The sequence below is a fragment of the Lissotriton vulgaris genome, chromosome 7 (genome assembly GCF_964263255.1).
Source record: "Lissotriton vulgaris chromosome 7, aLisVul1.2, whole genome shotgun sequence".
In the NCBI taxonomy this organism is placed as follows: domain Eukaryota; kingdom Metazoa; phylum Chordata; class Amphibia; order Caudata; family Salamandridae; genus Lissotriton; species Lissotriton vulgaris.
The window spans coordinates 1008412841-1008438170 of record NC_141695.1 but is presented as its reverse complement, the minus strand read 5'-3'; the positions used below and the strand labels follow the sequence as shown (position 1 = coordinate 1008438170).

Sequence of the window (25330 nt, the reverse complement as noted above, 5' to 3'; positions counted from 1 at the left end):
TATCGCAAAATATTTGTGAATTTTCCAATACATCCCGTTTTGCGATTCTCAAATAGCGATTCTCAAAACATCGCTATTTGGGAATCGAAAATGAGGATTTTGATTCATATGGCCCCAAGTGTCGGAACATTTTTGCTTAAGCAGAAACACACAGTTCCTTCCTAATCATATTCTGAATATGCACTGTTTCTCCCAAATTCTAGCTTTTATTTTCTGTAAACGAAGAATAGGCCCTATACACTTGTATGTTTCTGAAAATACGCTATTGTTCCTAAATATTATTAGTTCGTTCGTCATTTTCAGAAAACACGATGGTTTTGTTTCTCAAATATCAGCTTTTCCTTTATGTGCACTTATTTTGTTCTAAAGTTCATTTTCAAAAGCCAATGATCAGTCACATTTAAAATCTAACATATCTAATTACCCCGAGAAAAACACAAAGCTACAGCCTGCGTGCATGTCGCAGGATGCTGTACTATGAGTAGCCTGCAAGCTGTTTGCCATAAGTTAGGGATGCCAAGCAATACATTCTGCATTTTACTCACGCATCTTAAACAAAGTAAGTTATTACAAACAATTGATATTAGTTAGAATTGTATATTCCTAATTACATTTCATTAGTAACCAATGTACATACAAAATTAATATATAGTGTATATAAAATTAAATAGATTCTTACAGCAAATTCGTTTTCAGGATCTATGGACCCCTTCCTGACCGGTCTTGAGTACTGAAACCTGTGCACATAATTTGACTTGTAGAAGCTGAAAGATGTAAAGAATGTTGATTTTAAATACCGACTTACAATACTAAATATACAACCAATCGAGAGACTTTTGTGTGAATATTGTGCAGAATCAGACTGGCAACAAAAGTTATCGCCGCTGAGAAAGAAACAATCAACCATTCAGTCATTTAACATAGCATAAACAGCTACCCCTCAAATCCCCTTAGATGGTATCTTTACCTTTGATACTGTGCAGTGTTCAGCTGCCTTTCTGCAAGGTTCGAATTATACAAATAGAGGATACATACATACATATACAATGAACGTTTGAAAACTGCATGTTCACCTTTATAGTAACCGTGTAACATATACATGTTACACAGTGACGGTCGACGGGTACCTGGTTCCCACAGGACATTGATTTTTCGGTTTGCTAATAACTTTGGCATCAAGCAAACTTTCTACAAAAAATGTAAAAGACTTCCTGGGAAGTTTTGGGGTGATTTGTAAAGTAGGGACTGATAAAGGTGGGTGGGGACTGATTCGGGGGGTGGCTCCCAAGCATGTTTTCCTCATGCAATTTTCCATTTGAAAATTGCATATGATGCTGCAAAAAATCCTGAATGAAATTATTCCAAATTTGAAAAAAAAGACAGATCTTGAGCCAGAAAACCTGCTGTTTGCGAATTGGTGTAAATTTGTTTAGTATTTTTTGAGAAATTAAGGTTAAAAATGTATTTATATACAGCGATGCAGCACCTTCGCGATATTATCGTGTAGAACCGCTGTTCCGCAAGCTCAAAGCACACAAACTTGATTGGCGACAATCTAAAGAAAATATTGCGGCTGACATTTTATGACTCAGGTCCTCAGTTGCATGCTGTGAAAAATTAAAAATAATACGGAATAAGGGCCTGGGCCTTGTGGGGTGAACCGGTGAGAACTCCCATGGGGTCAAATTAAAAATATATTTTTTGCGGCTCTGTGATAATGCACGTCTGTTTCAGTTAAGTGAGGGCCTGGCCTGGCAGTTCAAAAAACAGCCCAAACTACTAAGCCAGGCTCTCTGAACCAGATTACAAGCAGCCTAGGACTGGTGTTGCCCTAAAAAGGCTAATCAGCCAGGTTTAGCTTGATTCCAAAGGTAGAATGAGCATGGGACCTATGGCTGGGCATACCAATCATGCTTAGGGCATCTACTGCTACAATAACAGGATTATGGATGCAATGCGTATACTAATCTCATCCACTAGCAATCACTTGCGCCGGAATCCAAGCCATCATTTTTTGCGCATCAAGCCCCCTCAGTAGACCGAGTCATATACAAATCAGTCTTCACCCTTGCACGTGACTGGGTTTAAACCAAGGTGACATGGTGTGCGAAATAAAAATGAACTGGGATGCATTTCACTGTGGCTGAGATTAATTCAAGCATTCTATCCATCACTTTTTTGTATACTTCAACACAAGACCTGGACAAAGTCAGAAGTTAAAGCCAACTGAGCTGGAGCCTGGGCTGGCTACAGAGCCCCAGTTAGACCCCCTGAAGAAAGAAAGTACCTTAAAAGAAAGTACCTTAAATCCTCGGGTTGAGCTGTGCAGTAAAAGAGATGCATCACTTCTGCTCAATCCACAGAGGCTGGTAGAGCACCTTATGCCCACTTCCAATGGTCAAGGCCTGGAGTGGCATTACTTGGCAGGGTAGACTCACAGATAGCAGAGTCCAGGTGCTGGTTTCGAGGTTTTGGGAGCCTTCTATCACTGAGACTCTGTCAGAAGGTCCATCAACTAGCCCTTGGAGTCACATTGGAGTCCTGGGTACAAGAGATGCAGGTCCAGTGCGTCATTTAGGTATGAGGACAGCAGAAAGTAGGTCAGTTGTTTGAAGCAGCAGTCCAGCAGAGTGGCAGTCACTTCAGCAGCATGGCAGTCCTTCTTAATGGCAGAGTCCAGAAGTGTACTGAAGAGATGGTGTCTGATGTAAAGTATTTATTTTCAGTTGTGCCTATGAAGCAGGGAAAAACTTCTAGAAATGCCCCTTTGAAGTCTGCAAGTATACTGCCTTCCTTGTACTGGCTCCAGACTATCTACAGGGGCATCCAGCCCTTTGTGTGGAGGCAGGACACAGCCTATTCAAGTGTAAGTAGGGCTTGATCTAGCTCCTCCCTCCCACCGTGCCAGTGATCCAGGCACACCTAAGCTTTCTATTGATTGTGGTGATCTAGGCGGAATACACAAAGTATGACTGCCAGCTACACCCAGTCATGTGACCCACAGATAGGCCACAGACAGTAAACAGCCAAGGCAAGAAAATACCAACTTTCTAAAAATTGAATTTTCAAAATTGTAACTAAAGTTTAAACCTTACCATGAGTCAGGACTTTTCATTACAACTCTAAACACACCAAACATGAATTGAATACCTGCTTCAATTTAGAAATTACAGCTCAGTTAATGTAATAAAGTTACTCCAATCTTATCTGGTGGGAGATGTAGACCTTGCAAAAGTAAAAAACTAATTTAAGATTTTTTAGTTACCAGGTCATGTAAAACTTAGAAGTTATATGTCTTACTTTTTAGATGCACTTCACCCTGCCCTATGGACTGTCCAGGGACTATCCTAAGAGGGTCTTATATGTATTAAAAATGAAGGTTTGGGTCTGACAAAAGGTACATTTGGCAAGGTTGAAATGGCAGTTTAAAACTGCACACACAGGCTGCAATGGCAGGCCAAAGACATATTTCAAGGGCTACTTAAGTGGGTGGAACAATAAGTGCCGCAGACCCATGTGTAGCATTTAGTTTTACAGGCCATAAGTACATGTACTACTACTTTACTAGGGACTTAAATGAGTCAATTGGGTATAAGACAATTTTGCCATGGTTTGAGGTGACAGGACACGCACGTTAGCACTGGTTAGCAGTTGTAAAGTGCACAGAATTTAGTAAAAATAGGAGGAGTAAAGGCAAAAAGTTTGGAGATGACCATGTATAGAGGGCCAGGTTAAAAACTGACTAACATACAAATACTTTAGAAGAAAACCTTGATATTACATTTTTGCCCACCTGAATAAGCTCAACCTCTTCTGATGTTTAAGTGCTTACATTGAATATAAGTTGAGTTAATACACAAACCTTTGCAACCTTTTTAAATAGGACTTGTGTGTGATGTTGAGCAAGATTAATTTAGTGAAGGTGTTGCATTATAATTTGACTCTCTGGCTCTCCAACTAGCACTGCTTGAACAACCCAGTTTATGTTTTCAAACTCGAGCATCTCATTGTTATCTCCTGAAAAAAAATGACCTTATCAGTTGTCTGTAAGACTTTGTCCTATAATGAGGAATGTGTGGGAAAGATAGGAGCCAATATTTCTGTTTGAGAAGAATAGAGAAAAAAGCTGAAAGATTTGTAGGCCGTTTTGATTTATCTTGAACAGCAAGCTGTGGGTGAAATTGAAAGAAGTCAACTCTTCAAATCTCTGATGGCTTCTGGTTGTTAGATACCTTAAATAATATTTGAACAGAGCATTTGCCAGTGGCACTACTGATGTTGAGATTTAGAAATGAAAGTCTGCCTCAGTGAAAGAATTAATCAAAGTAAAACTATTGCTTTAGAACACAAATTGCACACTGTAAGGTTTGAATAACATAAATTAATTTAGTTTGGAATGGGACTAATTTAAAAAGAATGAATGTAAAAAGTAATGCCTTCATTACTGATGAGTAATTCTAATTTCTCCCAGTCCTGTTCTTTCTTCGAAATGTCTTAACTTCTGATGCTGACTGCACCTCAGAAACATTAATCCATTGATAATTTGGTAGGAACGCTAACACACCAACCAACATGATATAGGCATCATAATTAGGAATGAGATTCCAATATTTGACTGGCACATTACTAGCCTTCACTGTGTCATAGCTCCAGGGTGCATTTTCCCTGGAACCTCTTTGCTCCCCTTCGAGGGGTGTGATTGATGGGCACACTGAGTGCTCGTCACCTCACATGTGTTGTACAGTGATGCACAATCAGAACAACAGATTCTTTGCCTCTGTATCTGCATCTATAACACAGAATGGACACATGAACAAAGACATTCATTCATTTCTATGGAGCCTCACCACCAAGCAAATGAGTGAACACTCCCTTGGGAGGGACCTGGTGCACAGGCTTCTGCTACATGATACACATTACTAAAGGGTCCACAAAAGCATTGACATCCCTTCAGTGACACCAGGATATACCTACGATGCAAAAAGCAGCTTCAAGCACCCATTGTGCCCCGGCAGCACTATGTGGAGTATGGCTGCCAGTGGTGAGGCATAGGCAGAGTGAAGGGAAGGAGCAGGAATGCAGATAATAGTAATTTCAGCCAGGTAATCTAGGCATTAATTCCACAGCTCTCTTCCTCATCACATTCCTTTATCATTAGAGGACTCAAAGATTAAAACTCTTGTCTTTTTACCAGTAAAACATTAAAGACCCACACTGATAGAAAAAGTTCTGCTGACTTATTTATGAAGGATTCATCTTGCCACCAAAAGTTGATAAACCATGTGTCTCTGGGGTGGAATAGAAATGCAATGGAATGTCAGGGAAAGAAGCTAAAGACTATCCAAACAAGTGTTCTGGAGGAAAAGAAAATAAGATCACTTTGATAAACCAACTCTTGATCTTAGTCAGATGGGAGCCTCTGCCAGAGGAAACAATATGATAGTAATAAAATAAAGATATTTAGTACTATTTAAAACTATTTTCTAATGATACATGTTTTAAGCAAGAAGAATTATTTTCAACCCATTTAAGACAGTATCAACATTGGAAGGATTAAGTCTTGCCAAACTATCTCCTCCAGATCAGACCACTTGTCAGCAGTGAGCACTCAACTCAATGAGCTTTCATACCAGCATGATGAAGCCTACCAGACACATTCTAAATCTTTGGAGAGATGCACGAAACATGAGAAAAAAGTAGATCTGGCAACTTAATAGGTTTGATCCTTCCATATACACTATCACTGCTCATCTGATGAGTCTCCATCATCATTGCTATGCAGTCCAACTTTTGAGAATCCTGGATTAACAGGTCATCTTTGAAAGATTTACTAGAAACTGCCAAATACGGTTCCCCAAATCAACACGTCTAGCTTACCTGCTGATAAAATGGTTTCAAAGTATGCTCAAACAAACCAAATTAGCTTTCCTAAACATGCATGGGAATGACATCAAGATTAAATAAAGAGAAGGACTAACTGCTCAACTGAGATTCACAATATGTGACAACGACGGGATTACCGGACCATCAGTATCTCTCCTTCAATCTAACAATCAAACTGGTCCCATCAAGTTATTATTCATTGCCAGACTGCAGATGACGCAGTAAAAGAAGGAAAAAGAAGGAGGAACACCTTCACCATCTATTCACTTAGAGCAGAACATCCCCTTCAACATCAGAACTGCTCCAATCCTTCTCCACTTCAAAAAGACACTGAAACACTTCTCATCAAAGCACATAACCCCTTTTCAGTAGGAACTTACTTTTACCTGCCTCTTTGTAAAGAATCTTGAACATACCTATTGTCTGGCATTTATTCACAGCCCACAGAATGTGCAATGTAGCAGTCAAAAGCCAAAAGAAATGTGGTCAGAGGCCTGAAGAGACTCTGCAATCAACATCTACTGGGTATCATTCACTTGTCTGCTATTCCCGACAATATCACAGCCAACGCATCCTATGCAGCCTCAGAAAAAGAGGGACTATAGCCCACTACTCATTATAGGAGATTTCCTTCTAATTTTAAAATGCTTCGTTAAGCAACAGCTAAAGAGTAGCAGAGCAAGATAGTTAGGCCTACATCAAATCTAAAGTCACCATTGGTTGCTAAATAGAATTAACATGAAAGAAAGGATAAACACAAATGTCCTGTTAGAGGGACTACTAACCCCTCAACCACCTGCAGACTGAAGCAAACAGAATCTGGCAGGTTAGAACAGAATAAAGCAATGTATAAAATAACCAATACACTTCTGCATACTATGAAACATTAGAAAGAGAGCCATCCCCCCAGACAGCAGAACCCCCAATCAAAACTGCTAGCCAATGTGTGAAGCCTTTCCTGTCCATGATCTGGCCATAATGCCTTGAAAATATATTTCCATTTCAGATGAATGATAAAAGAGAGTATTACAAAGTACCCAATATTCAATTTCAACAAGATTAAATGAAAGGCTGAACATACCAAACCTCTCGAAACGCTGTAAATAAATGCTGAGGAGCTAATAGTAAGGTACAGAAAAAATGTTTTTTTAAATCAAAAAGAAATAATTTAAACATTTTAATATTAAATAATAGTGGAAGTTAATTTGTTATATTTAGTTTAACTTTATTACTAAATAAAACAAATCCCAAAGAACTATTACATTAAATATTACATTCATTTTGAATTAGACTGTCAATTAATATCTAAAGTTTAAAAGAAAACATACATTTCCACCCAAAGGAAACATGTATGTGCATTAATAATTTTAAAGGTGATGTGCAGAATTAAAGGTAATAATTCTCTATCAGAGATTGTAAAATAGGTTATTTAACTATTTTATCATTAAATAATACATGTGCATGATTTTCATATTTTTTACTGTTTAGAAAAAATTAATCTAATGTAACAATATTTCCTATGGGGTTTTGTTTTATGTGCCTACCACCATTACTTTCTCTGGGAAGGTGTTAAAGTCCCAGTGAATGATCAAGTGTGGTGCTCAGCGTCTAATAATATCAAAAAGTAGTAAACTTACTCAAAGGTTTAAACTTACTTAATTGTTTAAGTTATGAATCAGGCCCACACACTTTAACTATTGAGCCTTTATGATTTAACAGATTGGTTTCCAATGTTCCTTGTTTTGTCGTGTATCTTATTGGTGGTTAGACTGTAACGAGGAAGAGGCTGTTGTAGTTCAGTTTCAAACAGACTGACTGCTGTCCAGGAAAGGGTTACACCATATACAACCGTTAAATAATAAAAATACTTAAATGAAAAAGCAGGGTCTACTTCCAAAACTATGTCATTTACTCTGTAAAATATCATGGGATACTGCCAGCAACATTTAATTATTGGTGGCAGTAGGCATGAGGGTGGGCTCTTTAGATACAAGCATTTCTTTAGCCATGTTAAGCTTTAGTTTAAAAGTGTGCTAGAATGTCTTTGATACCACAAAAGCACACTCAGTCAAAACCCCAGTGCCATATTTTGGTAAATTGTGTAATGTGGCAGTTATTTGGAGTTTAGTTGCTATCACCTAGTAAGTGAATGATATGCATGTTTTGAAATACCTGTGCAGAGCAGACTGGCACCTCAGAGCCGTTGTGAAAGAAATAAAAGGAAGGAAATCCATAAATCTGCTGGGTTACCCGCATGCTCCGAAACTCAGTAATTATCATCCCTACCACTAGCTCATTCTTTGCTCTTTAGTTCAGAATGTGCAATTCTAGGACGAATTCCTTTCAGATCTGGTTTGATTTTTTCTTTTTTTTTTTTTTTTTTAAACATTTTTATTTAAAGGTGGCACAAGCAATTGAAGCACATACAGAATATTTCATTTAACAAAACTTCTATCATCTATGTGAATATTACAAGAAGCAATTGAAGCAAAAAGAAAACAAAAAAAAGTAAAGATGAAAATAAGAAACAAGAATAGAATAAGTAAAAAGAATTGCGAAGTAATAAGATAGAACAGGGCTTAGTTACGCATTAATTCAATTCACAGTTAGGGAACAAGCAGCCCCATATTCTATCTATTTTGGCCAATGCTTTTGCACCTCTTTTCCTGGCTACCAGTAGTTCCATGTGGTGAATCTCTGTCACCAAGCACCACCATTCGTTTGCATGAGGTGGTTGTTCCACTATCCATGCTCGGGCTATAACCAGCCTTGCGCATGCTAATAAAATAAAAATTAGATCTTGAAATAATAAAGTGTTAAGTTGCAGGCCTAAGAGAATCATATCTGATGATAATGTAAGCTCAATTAGATGTTTCGATCTCAGAATATTTTCTATATTGTCCCAAAAGGGAGCAAGAGCAGGACAAAGAACTAGCATATGTTCTAAATCGGCAGCTTGAGTATGGCACTTTGGGCATTTAGTACGATCACTGAAAGCGTTGTTGGGGGCCCATTTACTTATTTGTAAAGGGGTATAGTAAAGTTGACATATCGTTTTATATGCTTGTAGTTTTAAGCTTGAAGAGTGGACTAATGTATCGATTTTGTTTAAAAAGGAGGAAATATCATTTGAACAAATACCGGTAGTAAACCGTGAAGCCCATTTCAGTGCTAATTTGGGACAGTCATCTATCTTGCATTCAATAAAACATTTGTATCCTTGGCTTATAGTGTTTTTCTTGTTCCCCGTTCCTTTATACATACATAGCCAAAAGTCTGAATCAACAATCTCTTTAAGGTTTAATTTCCCTATGAGGAAGTCGCGTATTTGTAAGTACTTAAAATAAGTGTTTGCCGGTAGTTTATATAATAGCCTGAGTGTATCAAAATCAAGGAATCCTGCTGACCCATATAGGTCCCCCAATCTTGTTATGCCTCGGTTCGCCCATATCTTACATCCTGAATCGCTAAAAATACTTGGTAATCCCGGGTTATTCCAAAGAGTTAAGAGAGAGTGATAGAATGATGCTTTATTATGAGTCATGACTGTCTTCCATATGTTTATTATATCTTTCGCTGTCTTGAACTTAACTCTTTTAAAGTAATTCGGGTCATTATTTCTGGCCAAGAATTGTAAGGAGTTTGATCCTAACATAAATTGGTGGAAAAAATATGGATCTCTAGAATTAAACAAGCTCTGTAACCGTCCCAAAAATGAGGCAAAATAATACAGTCTGAAATCTGGAAAGTTAAGCCCTCCTTTAATGAAAGGTAATTTCAAGGATGAGATTGCTCTACGATTCTTTTTAAAGCCCCATATAAAACTGCCCAATATGCCGTCAAGTTTCCTAAAGAATATTTTATTTATCTTCAAAGGAATGCATCTAAATAAATATAAAAATTTTGGCAAAATGTTCATTTTAATAAGATTGATTCGCCCAATAAGATTTAAAGGCACCTTATGCCATTTTTTAAGGAGAGTCTGAGTTTCTTTTAATAAAGCATCATAGTTCAATGCCAAAATGTCCTTGATATTCGATGTTATCTTAATACCTAGATAGGTAGCAGCGTGGCATATTCCAGTTACCTGTATCTGTGGTTTGTAATTGGCTATAATTTGGGTCTTGCCTAAATTTAACTTATATCCTGAAACTTCGCCAAATGCATCTGCTTCTTTGATAATTCCTGCCATAGCTTCAATTACATCGGTTGTATAAACTGCCAAATCATCCGCGTAAGCAGTAATTTTAAGCGAATTTGTCCCAGTTGTAAATGGTTTTATCATCACCTGCGCCTGTATAGCATTAATAAACGGTTCCATGGCAAGGGCAAATAATAGGGGTGATAGCGATAGTTCTACAAATGTCAATAAATAAATAAATAAATAAATAGCGGGCATCCCTGCCGGGTCCCTCTCAAGATTGAAAATTTAGAAGAAAGTAAACAATCATACCCAATTACAGCATTAGGGCGCTCATAATGTGCTTGAATTTTTGTTAAAAACTTAGTTTTAAACCCGATTTCTTTAAGGATTACCCAGAGATAATCCCACCCCACTCGGTCAAAAGCTTTTTCAGCGTCGAGTAATATCATTCCGAGTGGGGAGGGATTAATGGCGGCTATGTCAAACAAGGTTATAGCCGTGTTTACATGTTGAGTTGTATCTCTGCCCACTACAAAGCCATGTTGGTGTTCACTAATCAGCTTAGGCATGAGGGGAGAGAGTCTTGTGGCAATTAATTTAGCAAATACCTTGGCATCGGCATTAATCAAGGAAATTGGACGGTAAGACCCACACTCCGTAGGTGGTTTGTTCTTTTTTAAGATAAAGATAATTTTTGCAGTGTTCCAAGAGGTCGGGGCCCTATCTGTTGTACTTATCTGGTTAATGACTGAACAAAATAATGAAAGTAGTTCCTCGCAGCAAATTTTATAAATTTCAATCGGCAAAGTGTCATCCCCCGCAGCCTTCCCAGAGGGAAGAGAAAAAATTGCTAGTTTTAGTTCTTCTTGAGTAAAGTCATTTTCTAGTCCTTCCATATCTACTATATCCTTCTCTAGCCGCCAATTGTTTCTGATATAGTTTTCAACTAGCTCCTTAGGGGGGACACCTTCTGGGGTGTACAATTTAGTATAGTATTCTACAAATTGTTGCAGAATCTGATCTGAGCGAGTATAGATAATACCGTTTGCACTTTCTATGCTCTTAATTAAAGAAGTGGCTCTGTCGTCAGCAATTTTATAAGCGAGGGTTTTACCTATTCTATCACCACTCTCATATTGCAAAAGTTTATATTTATGTAAGTTTAGTAATAACTTTATCTCTTAGAAATTTGTTAGTCTCACATCGTAGCGTTATCAATTTAAGTTCTAGTTTAGCTTTGTTTAGGTTGTGAGAGGCCCCCACGCATTCTTTTCTAGTAATTTCGGCCAAATGTTCTTCTAACCCCCTTATCCTTGATGTAATTAAACGGATCTCTTCCTTACGATTGGCATTCTGTTGTATAATAAACTGTTGGGCAAAGCCTCTGATGCTAGCTTTACAACAATCCCAAACTGAGGTAATTTTGGCCGTATCTTTATTAAACTCTAGAAATTCTTTTATATGTTCTTTCAAGCAAGAAATGAACCTCGTATTGGAGATCAAATGTCTGGGAAAAGAGAATAGCCTGGGTTCTGTCTTTTTAGATACGATCTTGAAGGTTACCATTATGGGATTATGATCAGATGTTACCTTAGGGCAAATCTCCATTTTACAACACTCCAAAATATGGGTCGTTGCCCAAGCCATGTCTATGCGTGAGTACATTTTATGTGGTATAGAGTGATAGGTGTACCCAGCAAGCATGGGGTGAAGGTGCCTCCAAATATCTTTCAGTTTATGTATACGGGCTAGTTCTAAAATAGATGCCCTAGTCTTGCACATTCTTTGTGAGGGAATGCCCTTAGTAGTATCTTTTGCATAGTTTATAACACAATTAAAGTCCCCCATAAGTAATATCTCCCCTTCCCAACCTAGTAGTTCAATGTTTAACCGGTCGAATATTGCTGCATCATCATGATTAGACCCGTACACTGCGCATAGGGTGTATTTAGAATTAGATAGCGTAATTTGAGCAATTACCCATCTTCCAGCTTTGTCCGACGCTACCCTATTAACTTCAACCTTAAATAACTTTCTCTTGAGTATAGCCACCCCACGGATAGAGGCATTCAATGGTGTACAAGTTATAAGCTCATACCCCCCTTGCTCCAATATTTTCCTATCTTGGTATCGTATATGTGTTTCATTTAATAATGCAAAGTGGGGGTTGTACATTTTTAATTCTTCAAAAACAAGTTGTCTTTTACTTTTATTATTAAGCCCTGAAACGTTCCAAGCAAGGCAGTTAACTTGACACATGTCTTAATTCAGATATGTCTTGAACGATTGCTTCAAAGAAAAACACTTCTAAGATTGTAAATTTGTACCTGCCCTTGTGCCTGCTTGTGTCACCTTTTTCAGTTTCCCCTAGGTCCCTCCCATCCCTCCCACAAACTCCCCCCAACCTCAGCCTACATCCCTCCCCACACCCTGTACCTACCCGGAAGCCTATCCCTATCTTCTGCTGCCGCTGGATGGGCAGCCAGTCAGTGGGAGCTTCTAAAGGACCCCCTCCCTCCGTATTAAATCATACGTGTATACCTTAATGCCTTATAAGAAGAATAGAGAGAAATAGAAAGGTGTGAAAAGTACACTGAAAGAAAATAACTTTTTTTTTTTTTCCCTTTAAGATGGCCAACTCTATATTTTATCGAATATAATTTTTTCTTTTCTTTTTTTTTTTTTTTCCCCTTTCCTCCTCTTCCCTTCCATCTTTTATAAAACTAGTGATCAGTTACCAATGAGGAAAGATATTGTTCAGCATCTTTAAAGTCATTGAATATGTGGGTGTGGCCAGCCTTTATAACTTTAAGCCTGGCAGGCTCCTGGAGATAGACCACTGCCCCCATAGATTTTAAAGGGTCTATCAATTTTCGCAGCTCCCAACGTTTATCCATTGTAGCTTTGCTAAGGTCTGACTTCGTAAAGAATGTAACATCATCCACAGTCACCGGTTTGTTGGGCCTGGCTTTGATGGAAATAGCCTGTCTTAATAAGAAATTTCCCAGATAAATCAGTATAGGTCTAGGAAATCTGCCATCTTTTTTATTCGTGAACAAAGGTAGCCTGTGAGCTCTTTGTATTTGGGAATCCCAATCCCAATCGGATAGATCTGGGAAGGCTTTGTGCAGAAACTTGACCATATATGCCCGGGTGTCCGCCCCTTCAGACCCCTCGGGAATTCCAAAAAAGCGCAGGTTCTGGCGCCGTTGGCGATTTTCCAAGTCCTCAACCTTATTCTTAAGTACCAGAATGTCTCTATCCTGGCATTCTGAGGATACTACAGTAGTAGCAAGGGTTTCCTCAACTGTGACAATCCTCTGCTGTATTTCACCAATCTCCTCGGTGACATTGTGAAGTTTACCTCTAACCTCCTGTAGACAACTCTGCATTTTACAGTTGTCCTCCCTTAATTGAGAGAAGCTGAGCTGAACTTCTTGACGATGTTCTAATAGCGTCTTCAAAATTAGATCCAAAGAAGTTCCCGAGGGGGAGGCTGTAGTTGCTTGAGATGGTTGTTGTAGAGGTGAGGTTGGTATCGGTGCTGGGTCTAATGCAGTATGAGGGGCCTGAGTAGTCTGGGGCTCACTGCCAACGTGAAAGGAAGACGAGGGGTCAGCATTCTCGCCCGCTATAGTAACGGAACTGGAGCCTTTACCTATTACATTCTGTGAAGTTTTCTGCAGAGAGTCTGGAGGTATATTATTACTGGCAGATATAGTCTTAAGGTTATTTGTGTTATTGTTGCCAGAGAGGCGTTTAGCAATGGTTTTAACTCCTCCTTTTGCCTGTATCCACTTACGTAGTGGGCTCTGATCTTTCAAAAGTTTTTCCCGGGCACTGGCAGATGTCAATGTCAGCGGCAGAGTGTTAAAGTTTAAGCCCCTGCCCTTCTTAACCTTGGTCTTAGCTTTCCCTTTCCTTTTTAAGAGACCAGTGTTTTTACCGTTAATCACTATCGCGGAATCATCTTCGGTCTCTTCAGTCTCCTCACCCTCGGGGCCCTCTCCATCTCCATCCCCTAGGTCCTCATATTCATCCTCGTTAGATTCTGCCGCTGAAAGGTCAATTCTGGCTAGATCTTCCCCCTTTCCATTTTCATTTGCAGTCCCATTTGAGGCATTTGCTATGGTTGTGCTTGTGTAATTGGTAATCACAATATCATTATCTGAGTTAGCTGGTAAGTCAGGTTGATTAGCTATAGCATCCTTGATCATTTTACCGCTCTCCATATCAAATCCTGGGATCTGAACCCCCCTGTTTGCCCCCTCAGGACCTTGACAGTTTTCGGGGAAGCTCTGCACCAAATCTGCCTCGGACTGGGTTGTGTTAACTGACATTGTAATGGTGTCCTCTATAGTTATAGGCCCGCCATTAGTGGTGGTAAAGCCAGCGTCTGTATGTTTATTGGCCATGGGGTCACTAGTAAAAGAAACCGGAGGACTAGCTAGCCCCTTATTGCTTAAAGTTACATTCTTTCCTTTTACATTTCCTTTTACATTCTTTCCAACACTTAGTGCTGTATCTTTCCCCTCTAGGGAAAGTAATGTCAGCGGGCAGTTTACTGCTGGTTTACTAACTTGGTTTCCTTGAATGCAGGGAGTGAGAGTGCTTGCGGAAGAGGCAGGTTTGGTAGCAGCCATTGGTGTTAGCGCTGTTGCTGTAGCTGTTCCTGTTACAGTTTCTGATGCTGCTATTGTTAATTTAACCCCCACCGACACCACAGTTTCTTTTCCCTCATTAGTCTCCTTCAGCAGTTTATTCGGGCGAGGGGGGTTTTTGGGTGTTTGTTTAGGGGCCATTGTTGCACCGCTCTCAAGCCTCTTCTTACTCCTGGTCCTCGCCACTTTTGTTTAACCCTCACTGCCGCTCTGAACTCTGAGCTCTCAACTGGGTAAGCTGCTAGCTTTTGCTCCTACCTGACGTTTTCCCCTCTGCAGCAGCGCTCTGCTCCGCACTTCCGTGGCTCTGCTTCGCGTAGTTTCACCTGTTTGACGGGTTGGCTGAAGCTCCACTAACTCCGCCTTGCTCGTCTCACAGCTGCCGCCGTCTCCAGGATTTCCAGTACTCCGCTGCTCTCGTTACTACCGCTGCTGCTGACTCCACGTAGCGTGCTGCTTGTACCGCGTTTTTCCTCTCTCGAGCAAGCAGCAGCAAGTAAGTAAAATGAAAAGGGTTTAACGCTGCTCTCCAGGGTTTCCAGCGCTTCGCTGCTCTCGTTATTACCGCTGCTGCTGACTCCTCGTAGCGTGCTGCTTGTACCGCGTTTTAACGCTGCTCTCACCACCAGGCATGCCAAAGCTTAAAGCTGCTTAGGATCCCAGGCTTTTTAGATCGTCTGCTCGTCTGCATACATCGTATAATTGTATGAAAAGAGAAACATATCTCTATCTCTCCATCCTCCTAGTTTTCTTAATGCCGTTTGGTTCAGTTCAGCTTAACATGAAGGTCTGGAAGTCCGTCAGTAGCGTCCTCACTGTGGCGGCTTCAATCCGCCATCTTGCTTCCACCTGGTTTGATTTTTTCACTATTGATAATCCACAGTCACTGAATGCTCCCAAAAGGACAAGCTACATTGCCAGGAAAGAGCATCCAATTTCACATTCTAGTTGGACAGCTTCTTAGGGTACCCTTTTTCCTGGTCAGACCCCAAGAGGACACTTGGACATTTCTAGCCATTAGTCTATTGATTTTCTACACAAAGCCTTCTTTAACATTTGTTTTTAATGGGCCACTTAATTTTTTGCTTGATAAAAACCTTATTTACATTTGTAATTTATTTTCTCATTAAATTTTTCTTTTTTGTTTAAATTCTTGTTTGTTCTTTTCTTCATTCATTTTATAAAAAGACTTACCTGCGGTTGAGTCAAGTCACCAAAGGTATGGTTACGTTTTTTTATTGATGCCAGGGGCGGCATTACAGATACAACCCACTCTTTCACCCTGCATTGCTGAGCAGCCTTTTGTTTGTGCTGTGGGCAGATAGTGGTTCAGCAAATCTGCACTGGAAATGGTGCATTAATGAGATGGATATGGGATGCTTCAAATTTTCACCATTTGCAGTGACCTCACATCCATTTCAAAGAGACTAGAGTTCCCCCTTGAACAGACGCCCCTCCTTGCAGTGACTGCCTCCACCCAGCTACATTGGCATGCAGGATGGGTTTGTGGGATTCAGGTGTCTCACCATAGGCTCCTTTGGTGGGGATTTCCACTGACTGTGACATCTATAAGTGTGCCTTCTGGTGGGCTCTTTGTCTCTACTCCAGCAGCTGTAATATGGTACGGGTGCAAAGGCAAATAATTCACTTATTTGCATGGGGCCTCAACCCAGGACCACACCAGTGCATATTTAGCACCAGTGCAACTCACATTACAGAACGAGAACATCTGTGACACTTTTTGCAATAACGTGGCATCCCTGGTGCACCAAAAGCTGATGCAAATTAATTGATTGCTCAATCAATTAATCAGTCAGGATTTATAAAGCATGGCTAATCACCCGATGGGTTATCCAGGCGCTTACATGGCCCTGGAGGCTTATTCGAACAACCAAGTCTTGAGGGAATTCCAGAAGTGAGGTGATGGTATGAAGTTGCGTGGGGAGGCTGGTCCATGTCTTTGCTGCAATGTTGGAGAAGGAATGTCCTCCACTTCTGCTTCAGAAGATGCGGGAGTATGGGCAAGTGAGAGGGAGGCAGAGCATAGTCTTCTTAATGGTTGGTGGAAGTTCAGGTGGTGGTTAATGTAGGGGGGTCCTCGGTTGTGTAGAGCCTTGTCTAAGTGAGTCAGCAGATTGAATTGGCATCTCTTCTGTAGGGGCAGCCAGTGAGGTTGCCTGAGGTAGGGTGTATTGAGGGCTCATCGGTGAAAGCTGAGGATGAGTCTGTTTGTGGTGTTGCATATGGTCTTATGTCTCTGTAGGAGGCATGCAATGATTCCTACTTAGTGGGCGTTGCCATAGTCCAGTCGGATGGTGATGTGGGCCTGTGTCACAGTGCATCTTGTGTGTAGGGGTAGTCACTTGAAGATCTTACGTAGCATGTTACAGCAAGGAAGCAGGTGGAGGAGACACTTTTATTCTGTGATTTCATTGTGCGCTTGTTGTCAATGATGATTCTGAGGTTTCTGGTGTGGGAGGGAGTGGGTGCAGGTCCTAGGTCTGATGGCCACCAGGAGTTATTCCGTGTGTTGCTGCTGTTGCTGAAGATCAGTACTTCCATCTTGTCAGCGTTCAGCTGCAGGCAGTTGTTCTTCATTCAGTCATCAATGCTTGTCATGCAGCTGTGGAAGCTGGTTCTGGTGGTGGGGGTTCATCAGTGATTGAGAGGATACGTTGGTTGTTGTCTGCATAGGAAATTATGTTGAGATCGTGGAAGCTGACGATGTTTATCGAGCCAGGGTCATCTATGTGTGGAAGAGCGTATGGCTGAGGGATGAGCCTTGGGGGACAACACAGGTGATCTCCTTGGGTTTGGAGGTCAAAGGTGTATCCTCTGGGGTCTTCCATTTACCTTTGTACCACTAGGACTAATAACTGTGAGAACGGTTAGCATTTGTGATTTTTTGGAAGCATGGTGTTTTAAAGCAAGAGTGGGATGCTAAAGGTTGCAGGTAGTGGGAAACAACATCGGAGCAGTTTTTGGAGTGAAAAGAGAAAACCCTGAGTTGACACATATTTAGGAGAAAGATGGAAGATGGACATTTCAGGCTGCTAAGATTTGCAGGAGCAGAACATTTTCGATCTTATGTGTTGCAGGGACAGAACATCCATGTGCCTAAATAGGGCTTGAAAAGCAAGACCATCATATGTGTGCGGAAAGGACTGACATGTAAACAGACATCGAGAGTATTGTAATAACACAGAGCTATGAAGCCAAGAGGCAAGCAGTAAGCATGGACTTTTGCTTTCATTATATTTAGATAATGTTATGTAAGGGATTTTAAAGTGACTGTTCCCATGAGGAGCAGGGTCAAGACTGAGTTGCCTATGGCTTGGTCCTAACTGAGGGGGCATAGTTAGCAAAACAACAATGTTTTCAACCGAGACCTATTGACTGGGCATGAGTAGTTGAAAAGTTTCAGCACACGTCCATCATCTTGTTGTGTTTGCTATGTACACCCAAAGTGGCCAAGGGTATGCTCAGAAGTGGATCCCTTGCCAGATGTGCCGCTGGATTCAAGCTACCCTGACTGATGAGGGGTCATACCTTGAAAATGGTCCAAGGATGCTTGTTTCTGGTCCAGGGAGGACCAGGCCTCGCATATCGGGTTAGACTGTTCCCAAGAGGAGCAGGGTCAAAACTGATTTTCATATAACTTGGCCCAAACTGCTGTGGCATAGTGAGCAAAGAACAATTAATTCAATCCAGATCTTTTGACTGGGGTTGAGTGGTTGAAATGTGTCCGCACTCCATCATCATCTTGCTGTGTTTGCATAGTGAAAACTATGCCAGCCTGGTATTCTAGAGTCAATTACATACTGAAGTTTGATGATTCAGATGCTCCGTCCATCACCACCCCCTTTTGTACCGCTTTTGACCGCCATAAGTGTGGCAGGGTATGCTCAGACGTGAGTCCCTTGCTCACTTTGCCACTGGATTCAAGCAAGCCGGGTTGAAGATGGCTGGAATGCCAGAAACCGGTCCTCGGAAGCTTGTTTCCGGTCCAGGGCAGACATGGCTTGGCAGTTCGGACTGGACTGTTCCCTTGAGGCACAGGGTCAGACTGATTTGCATATAGCCATGTCTGAACTGGGGTGGCAGAGTGGGCTAAAGAACGGTGATGGATTAAACCCAGATCTTTTGACTGGGTCTGAGGGTTTGATTCTTTCAGATGCTCCGTCCATCACCACTCCCTTTTGTATCACCAGCACAGAGGCGACCCAGACAGCCTGTCGGGCGTGTATGGAGCTGCTCTCGCCGGCCGACCTGCTTGTAATGTGTGGGCTGACTCACATGGATTCTGTTCAGTCACCACCGCAGGTAAGTAATTTGGCGCATTAGGGTTGGTGTGAAGGGCACAGAAGCTGCTCCGTCGCTTGGGATCTGAGTTTGACCACTGTGACTGTTGTCAGGGAATCGATGTTTGCATGTTGTAATTATTAGAGTCACTTACAGTTTCGTTTTCTAGATGTAATAAAAACGCAAATTTCCGACGGCATGTGGAGCTTCTCTGCCTTTCTGAAAGGCTGTTTTTTCTACATTTCAGGGGTGGGGGTGAGTCAGACATGTTCTGGAGAGTGTATCTTTGCCCCTTAGCTGTTCATACAGACCTTTATCTCCCCCTCGCACACATTGTCAAGAGACTGGAGCAGGGAGATGCAGCCATGCAGGGAAAACGTGTTATCACTGATTGTCCAACAAGAGCTTGCAGCACACAGGAAAGCTCATCACAGCGTGGACTTTTTAAACACCCTGCAAGGCTCTTTATTTCATGAGAACGCGCTGGACCCATGGCCAAGTCAGCAGTTGTTGGGCAGGGGTGTGTGCAGCTCAGATTATGCAGAGGAAGAGTAGATATAACAAGTATTCGCAAAGCCAAAAGCTCTCCCCTCTGGGATTCCTTTTAAATTTAGCAACCAAGTGGGGGATGTATAACGGGGGAGGAGGGTTGGATAACTGACTGATTTGAAAAAAGCACTAGAAAGCGGACTGTGCGGAATGCTTCATGGCACTTTTAGGTCCAGATTGCAGAGAGGGTATAGGTGTGAGGGGGTGAAGAAGGAGTAAGAAAAAGACACAAAGGGAGGGTAATGGAACACGAGACAGTGGGAAGAAGGGAAAAGCAAGAAAGAGGACAAAAGGGAGGAAGGAGAGAAAGAACATGAACCATATATTCGCAAAACTGTATTGGTGAGGATTAGCTGTGAGTTACTACTTTTTACCAGGTTAGTGCCCTTCCATTTCTGGTGCTTTACAACAGTTTTAAGCTCTTATTAGAGTTTCACATTGCTCAAATTGCTATAATTTCTCATATTTATATAATTCCCTCATCTTCATTGCATAATTTTGTTTGCGAGAAAATGTCACTCATAGTTGTTGAATGTCACTCATAATTACACTGAAAAGTTGAAAATGTCACACATTGCCACTGCATATAGGACTCTGGTCATATTTTTGGTTAAATATGCTAGAGGTTGCAAACAAGTCAACCTTGACACCTCTGTACTTATATATTATTATTGCAACAAGAACGATTGATGGACAGAATACAGAACAATGTCATACATTCACCCCAGTACAGAGACCTGGGCCTAAATCTTTAATTTTATTTGCTCCCTATGCCATTCCTGTTTGAGCCCAGCCATATGCAAATCAGTCTTGATTTGCATATGACCAAGTCTAAACTGGGGTGGCATGGTGAGCAAATGAATGATGGATTTAAACCCAGATCTTTTGACTGGGGGTGAATGTTTTGATTTCTTCTGCATTCCGTCCAACAATTGTATATCTTTGTACTGCTGGTGTATTCAACTGTGTAAAGAAAAACCAAAGGGGATGATGGACGGAGTGTTGAAGATTGCAAGCACTCACCCCCAGTCAACTGATCTGATACCGGTCTCAGGATGCTTGTTTCCGGTCCAGGGAAGACATGGCTTGGCAGTTCAGGCTGGACTGTTCCCATGAGGCACAGGGTCAGACTGATTTGCATATGGCCATATCTGAACTGGGGTGGCAGAGTGAGCTAAAGAATGATGATGGATTAAACCCAGATCAGTTGACTGGGGTTGAGTGCTTGCAATGTTCAACACTCAGTCCATCATCCCCTTTGGTTTTGCTGTATTCAACTGTGTAGCCTTGGCGCTATACCACGTGTCTCTTGGACCTCTTTCAAGTGCTGGCCATTTTTTTACCCAGAATCTTCCCACCCCCGCTACCTGCCATGGGCGGCAATCTGAGGGATAGCCCCGGGCAGCAGAAGCCCTAGCTATGCCCCGGTGAAGGATTAGACTCTTCACCTCACCTCATACAAGCTGTTCGGTGGACAGATCGAACAAGAGAATGACACTTCAACTGAGCAAATGGCGGAAGGGTTCTATTACTTATTACTACTACTATTAATAATAATAATAATAAAAAAATATATATTTTCATTATTACAAGAGGTTTGCAGACAGTTTTTTGTGCAGACCTTAAACGAAACCTAGTGAAGGAGAGCTGTAATAAGGAAGCATAGTGGAAGTAAAGGATAGAGCACAGTCAAACGTACAGTGAGGTCAAGGATGCTATACTTGATATGGAAGGTATAATCAAAATTTGCCTAGCTTACGTAACAGTAAGTTTCAATTCTATTAAAGACACGGAGGCGAGGATTATGCTTTTCTTTCTCCGCAATTTATTACCATAGAAAAAACACAGCAGCCTCAGAAAAGCTTACAAAGAATAAATGCTTATATCACAACATAGCAAAGCATTATCCGTAAACACAATGAGAAAAAAATGTCTCTGGAACTACAACTCCCATAATTCCAACGTGGTCAGTCTCCACAGAGTCCTTCCATTATGTCCATAGTCCATAGATAGGGTCTCCCTTCTCAATGTTCCTCCTCTTTGCGCGAATTACGCACTCATGTTATTGGTCTGGCTTGGAACCATCATTCCCTAACAGAAAAAACAGAACAGCTTAAGCGTTGTAATGGAACACAAATGCTTACAGCCGAACTTAAAAACACATTGACCAAGATCAACCACGAGGATTAAAAGCATGAAAACTAGCTTACTTACTGACATACGGGTGGAATGTCACTAAAAGACGTCCTGGGTGGGATAATCCTCGCCTCTGTGTCCTTAATAGAATTGAAACTTACTGTTACGTAAGCTAGGCAAATTTCGATTCTATGGCAGGACCGGAAGCTCAGATTATGCCAGTTCAAAGCTTACTTACCACCAAATGAGCAATATCCACCACAGGCTTAAAGCAGAACCTTTTAAAGGTGGAATCGGAGGACCAGTCAGAGGCCCGCATTAAATCCTCCAAACGAGCCCCTACAGAAAAAGCCTTAGAGGCCATGGCCCCCCTGGCAGAGTGAGCTCCAAAAAGCTTGGTATCATATACCAGCCTCTTGCATGACCCAGCGCACCCACCTGGCTATGGTAGGGTAAAAGACCGCATGGTGTGGTTTTCATAAGGCAATCAACAATTGTCTCTCGCCCGGAGGGCGAATGTCCCAAGTCACATCTTCATAGGATTTCAGACATTGAACGACACATAATTTCGGAACGTCCACAATAGCCGGAGACAAAATGGTTCTAGAAGCCGACTTTGTGCGGCGACCAATCGTGAAGGTGACCCCATCCGGCGAAAAAACACGTGCAGAGACATCCAAAGCACGCACATCTGACACTCTCCGATAGGACACTAAGCATAAAAGCATTGCCAACTTTGCCGAGAGCTCCTTGAAGAACAGGTACCTATTAGGCTGCCAGGATAGAAAAAGGTTCAACACCACATTGACGTCCTAGAGGACCGAGTACCACGGCTCCGGAGGCAAAGAAAACCGGATACCCCGCAGAAGCCGGCACACAAAAGGATGTACCCCAACCGGTGAACCGTTAACCGGATGGTGTGCCGTCGAGATAGCCGAAAGCATAGCGTTAATCGTGCGGTATGCAAAACCATCCATGGCCAGTTCCGCAAAGAAATTCAGGACGGGAACGATTCCCGCGACGAAGGGATCCAAGCCCGTCGAAGACACCAACGTACCCACCTAGACCAAGCGGATATGTATCGATTCGACTGCCCAGGCCTTGGACAAAAGTCCCTCACCCGATCTCGAAAGGCCCTGGAGCGACCAATGTCTCCTGAAAGCCTCCATGCCATGAGGCAGAGAGAGCCCTGAACGATGAGATGATGCGGCTCCCGATCGGATTGAGAAGCATGTGAGGAAATCGGGGGAGTAGGATTGGAGAATCCCAAGAAAGTTCCAGAAGAACCGGAAACCAAACTTGGTACCTCCAGAGCGGCGTCACCAGAACCTGCTCCACCACCTGCCGGCAAACCTGCGCCGCCGTCCGCATCACCATCAAAAAGGGGGGAACGCAAAGGGCCTCTTCTGGCTCCAGTCCTGGAGGAAAGCGTCCGTGGCCTCTGCCAATGGATCCGGCCTCCAGCTGAAGAAACTTGGAAGTTGATGGTCCAGGCGGGACGCGAACAGGTCCACTGAGAAAGGACCCACACACCGTTCAGCCATTGAAATATCTGAGCATCCAGCATCCACAGACTAGAGTCGCAAAGTTATCTGGAGTGCCAGTCCGCTATCTGGTTGGCCTGGCCTGGCAGGTGCTCCTCTGTCACAGATACGTGATGGTCCAGACAGTAATCCCAGAACTCTTTCGCCAAATTCGCCAGAGCATGGGATCTCGAGCCCCCTAGGTGATTTAGGTATCGAACTGCCGACACATTGTCCATCTTCAACAGAACACACGACTTGAAAGAGTCTCCGGTCCAGCAGCGTACTGCGAACTAAACTGCTAGAAGTTCCAGACAGTTGATATGCAACTTCTGTTCTTCTAACGACCAGGTGCCGCCTGTGGAAAAATCTCCACAGAGCGCCCCCCCAACCGACACTGCTGGCGTCGGATTCGATAATGAGGTCCAGGGTTGACCCGAAAATTGCCCGTCCATTCCAGGCCTCCATGTGAGACAGCCACCATGACATCTTGTCTTTCACCTCCTCCGAGAGGGGAACCATCTGATCGTAAGCCATGCCTCTGCGCAGATGATAGGCCTTGAGGCGCTGAAGGGCCCTGTAATGAAGAGGGCCCGGGAAGATGGCCTGGATCGAAGAGGATAGAAGGCCCACCACCCTGCCGACTTGCCGCAACGACGTGTGGGACTTTGCTATCGCCTGCCGCAAGACATGTCTGATTTTGGACAATTTCCACGACGGAAGGCTGAGGGAAGCGTCAATGGAGTCTATGGCAAACCCCAAGAATTCTACCTTCTGAGAAGGGGCGAGAACCGACTTGGCACCATTGATGATAAAACCGAGCTCCTGTAGGAGTGTCACAGTCCAGCACAGCTGGGAAACCAAACTGTGCGGACATTGCGCCATCAGCAAAATGTCATCCAAATAGACAATCATGCGTATACCCTGCCCCCGCAGGTACTCCACCACGGGGTGCAATACTTTCGTGAAACACCACGGAGCCGAGGACAGACCGAACGGCAGGGCGGTGAACTCAAACACCTGCTCCCTCCAGAGGAACTGCAGGAAGCGACGGTGCGGCGGATAGATCGGAACCACAAGGTAAGCATCCTTGAGATCCAACCGCACCAACCAATCCGGCGGGAGGAGGACATCCCGGAGAAGGTGAATCCCCTCCATTTTGAAATGACGGTAAATCAACCACCCGTTGAATTCCTTGAGGTTGATTACCGGCCGACTGCCACCGCCGGGCTTGTTTACCAAAAACAGATTGCTGATGAACCCTGAAGGGTGCCGAGTTGACTGACGAATGACCCCTTTGCGGAGGAGCTCCGCGACCTCTTCGTTTATCAACTGGGCATCGGACGCCGAGAAGACTATAGGGCGTGGGATACCCACCTGAGAGGGTTGGTCGTAGAATTCGATATGGAATCTTCGGATGGTTTCAACACCCAAGCATCCGCCCTAAGGTCCTCCCACGCCCCTTGAAAGGCTGCAAACCGACCGCCAATCTGAATCTGTTCTGCAGGGATAACACTCACCGTTTGAGTTGTTGGCGCCGGAAATCTTTCTGTAGCCTCAACCTCCAAAACATTGCCCTCTTGTAGGGTAGAAGGAGTTGAAATTGGCTGAGGTGTTATACTGCCCTCGCCCGGAGCCTTGCCCTCTATTGCCGGCATTCTGCCTGCCACGGCCGGTCGCGCGGCCCCTACCGCGACCGGCCCCTTGGGAGAAACGCTGTTAGAAGACACGTTTAAAACTGGACTGGGCCTTATCCTACTGGGTGAAGGTTGACACCAACTTGCCCAACTCCTTAATAAAGGGCTCCTCAAAGAGACCGCCATGGGCGACCGCCCCCGCCTTCGAAGAGGCTAGGTCTCCTAACTTCGAGTCAAGTTTGATTAGGAAAGACCTCAGGCGTTCGGTCGAAAGGGCGCAGTTGGCGTTCCCTAAAAATATAATCACCCTTTGCGCCCAATTTGACAGGACGTCGGGGGAAATGGCAGCTTCAGTGACCTTGGCTTCCTCCGCCATATCAAGGATTTTGGTAATGGTCCCCACTGCGTCGAGCAGTTTATCCTGGCACGACCACCAGGAGCGGTCAATGCCCGTACGCGGGTCCTTCGTAAATTTCGGCAGAAAGGTCGTCATCT

The 25330-nt window shown here is 42.8% G+C and overlaps 1 protein-coding gene across 1 annotated transcript in view; it reads right to left on the bottom strand.

Moving 5' to 3' along the window:
• The window catches only part of DOCK2 (dedicator of cytokinesis 2), a 2333210-nt gene that overhangs the window by 86693 nt on the left and 2221187 nt on the right, over positions 1-25330 (bottom strand). Inside the window, exon 43 of the mRNA XM_086931425.1 lies at positions 680-764. Coding sequence (XP_086787551.1) covers positions 680-764 — 85 coding nt within the window. The remainder of the gene's footprint in view (positions 1-679; positions 765-25330) is intronic.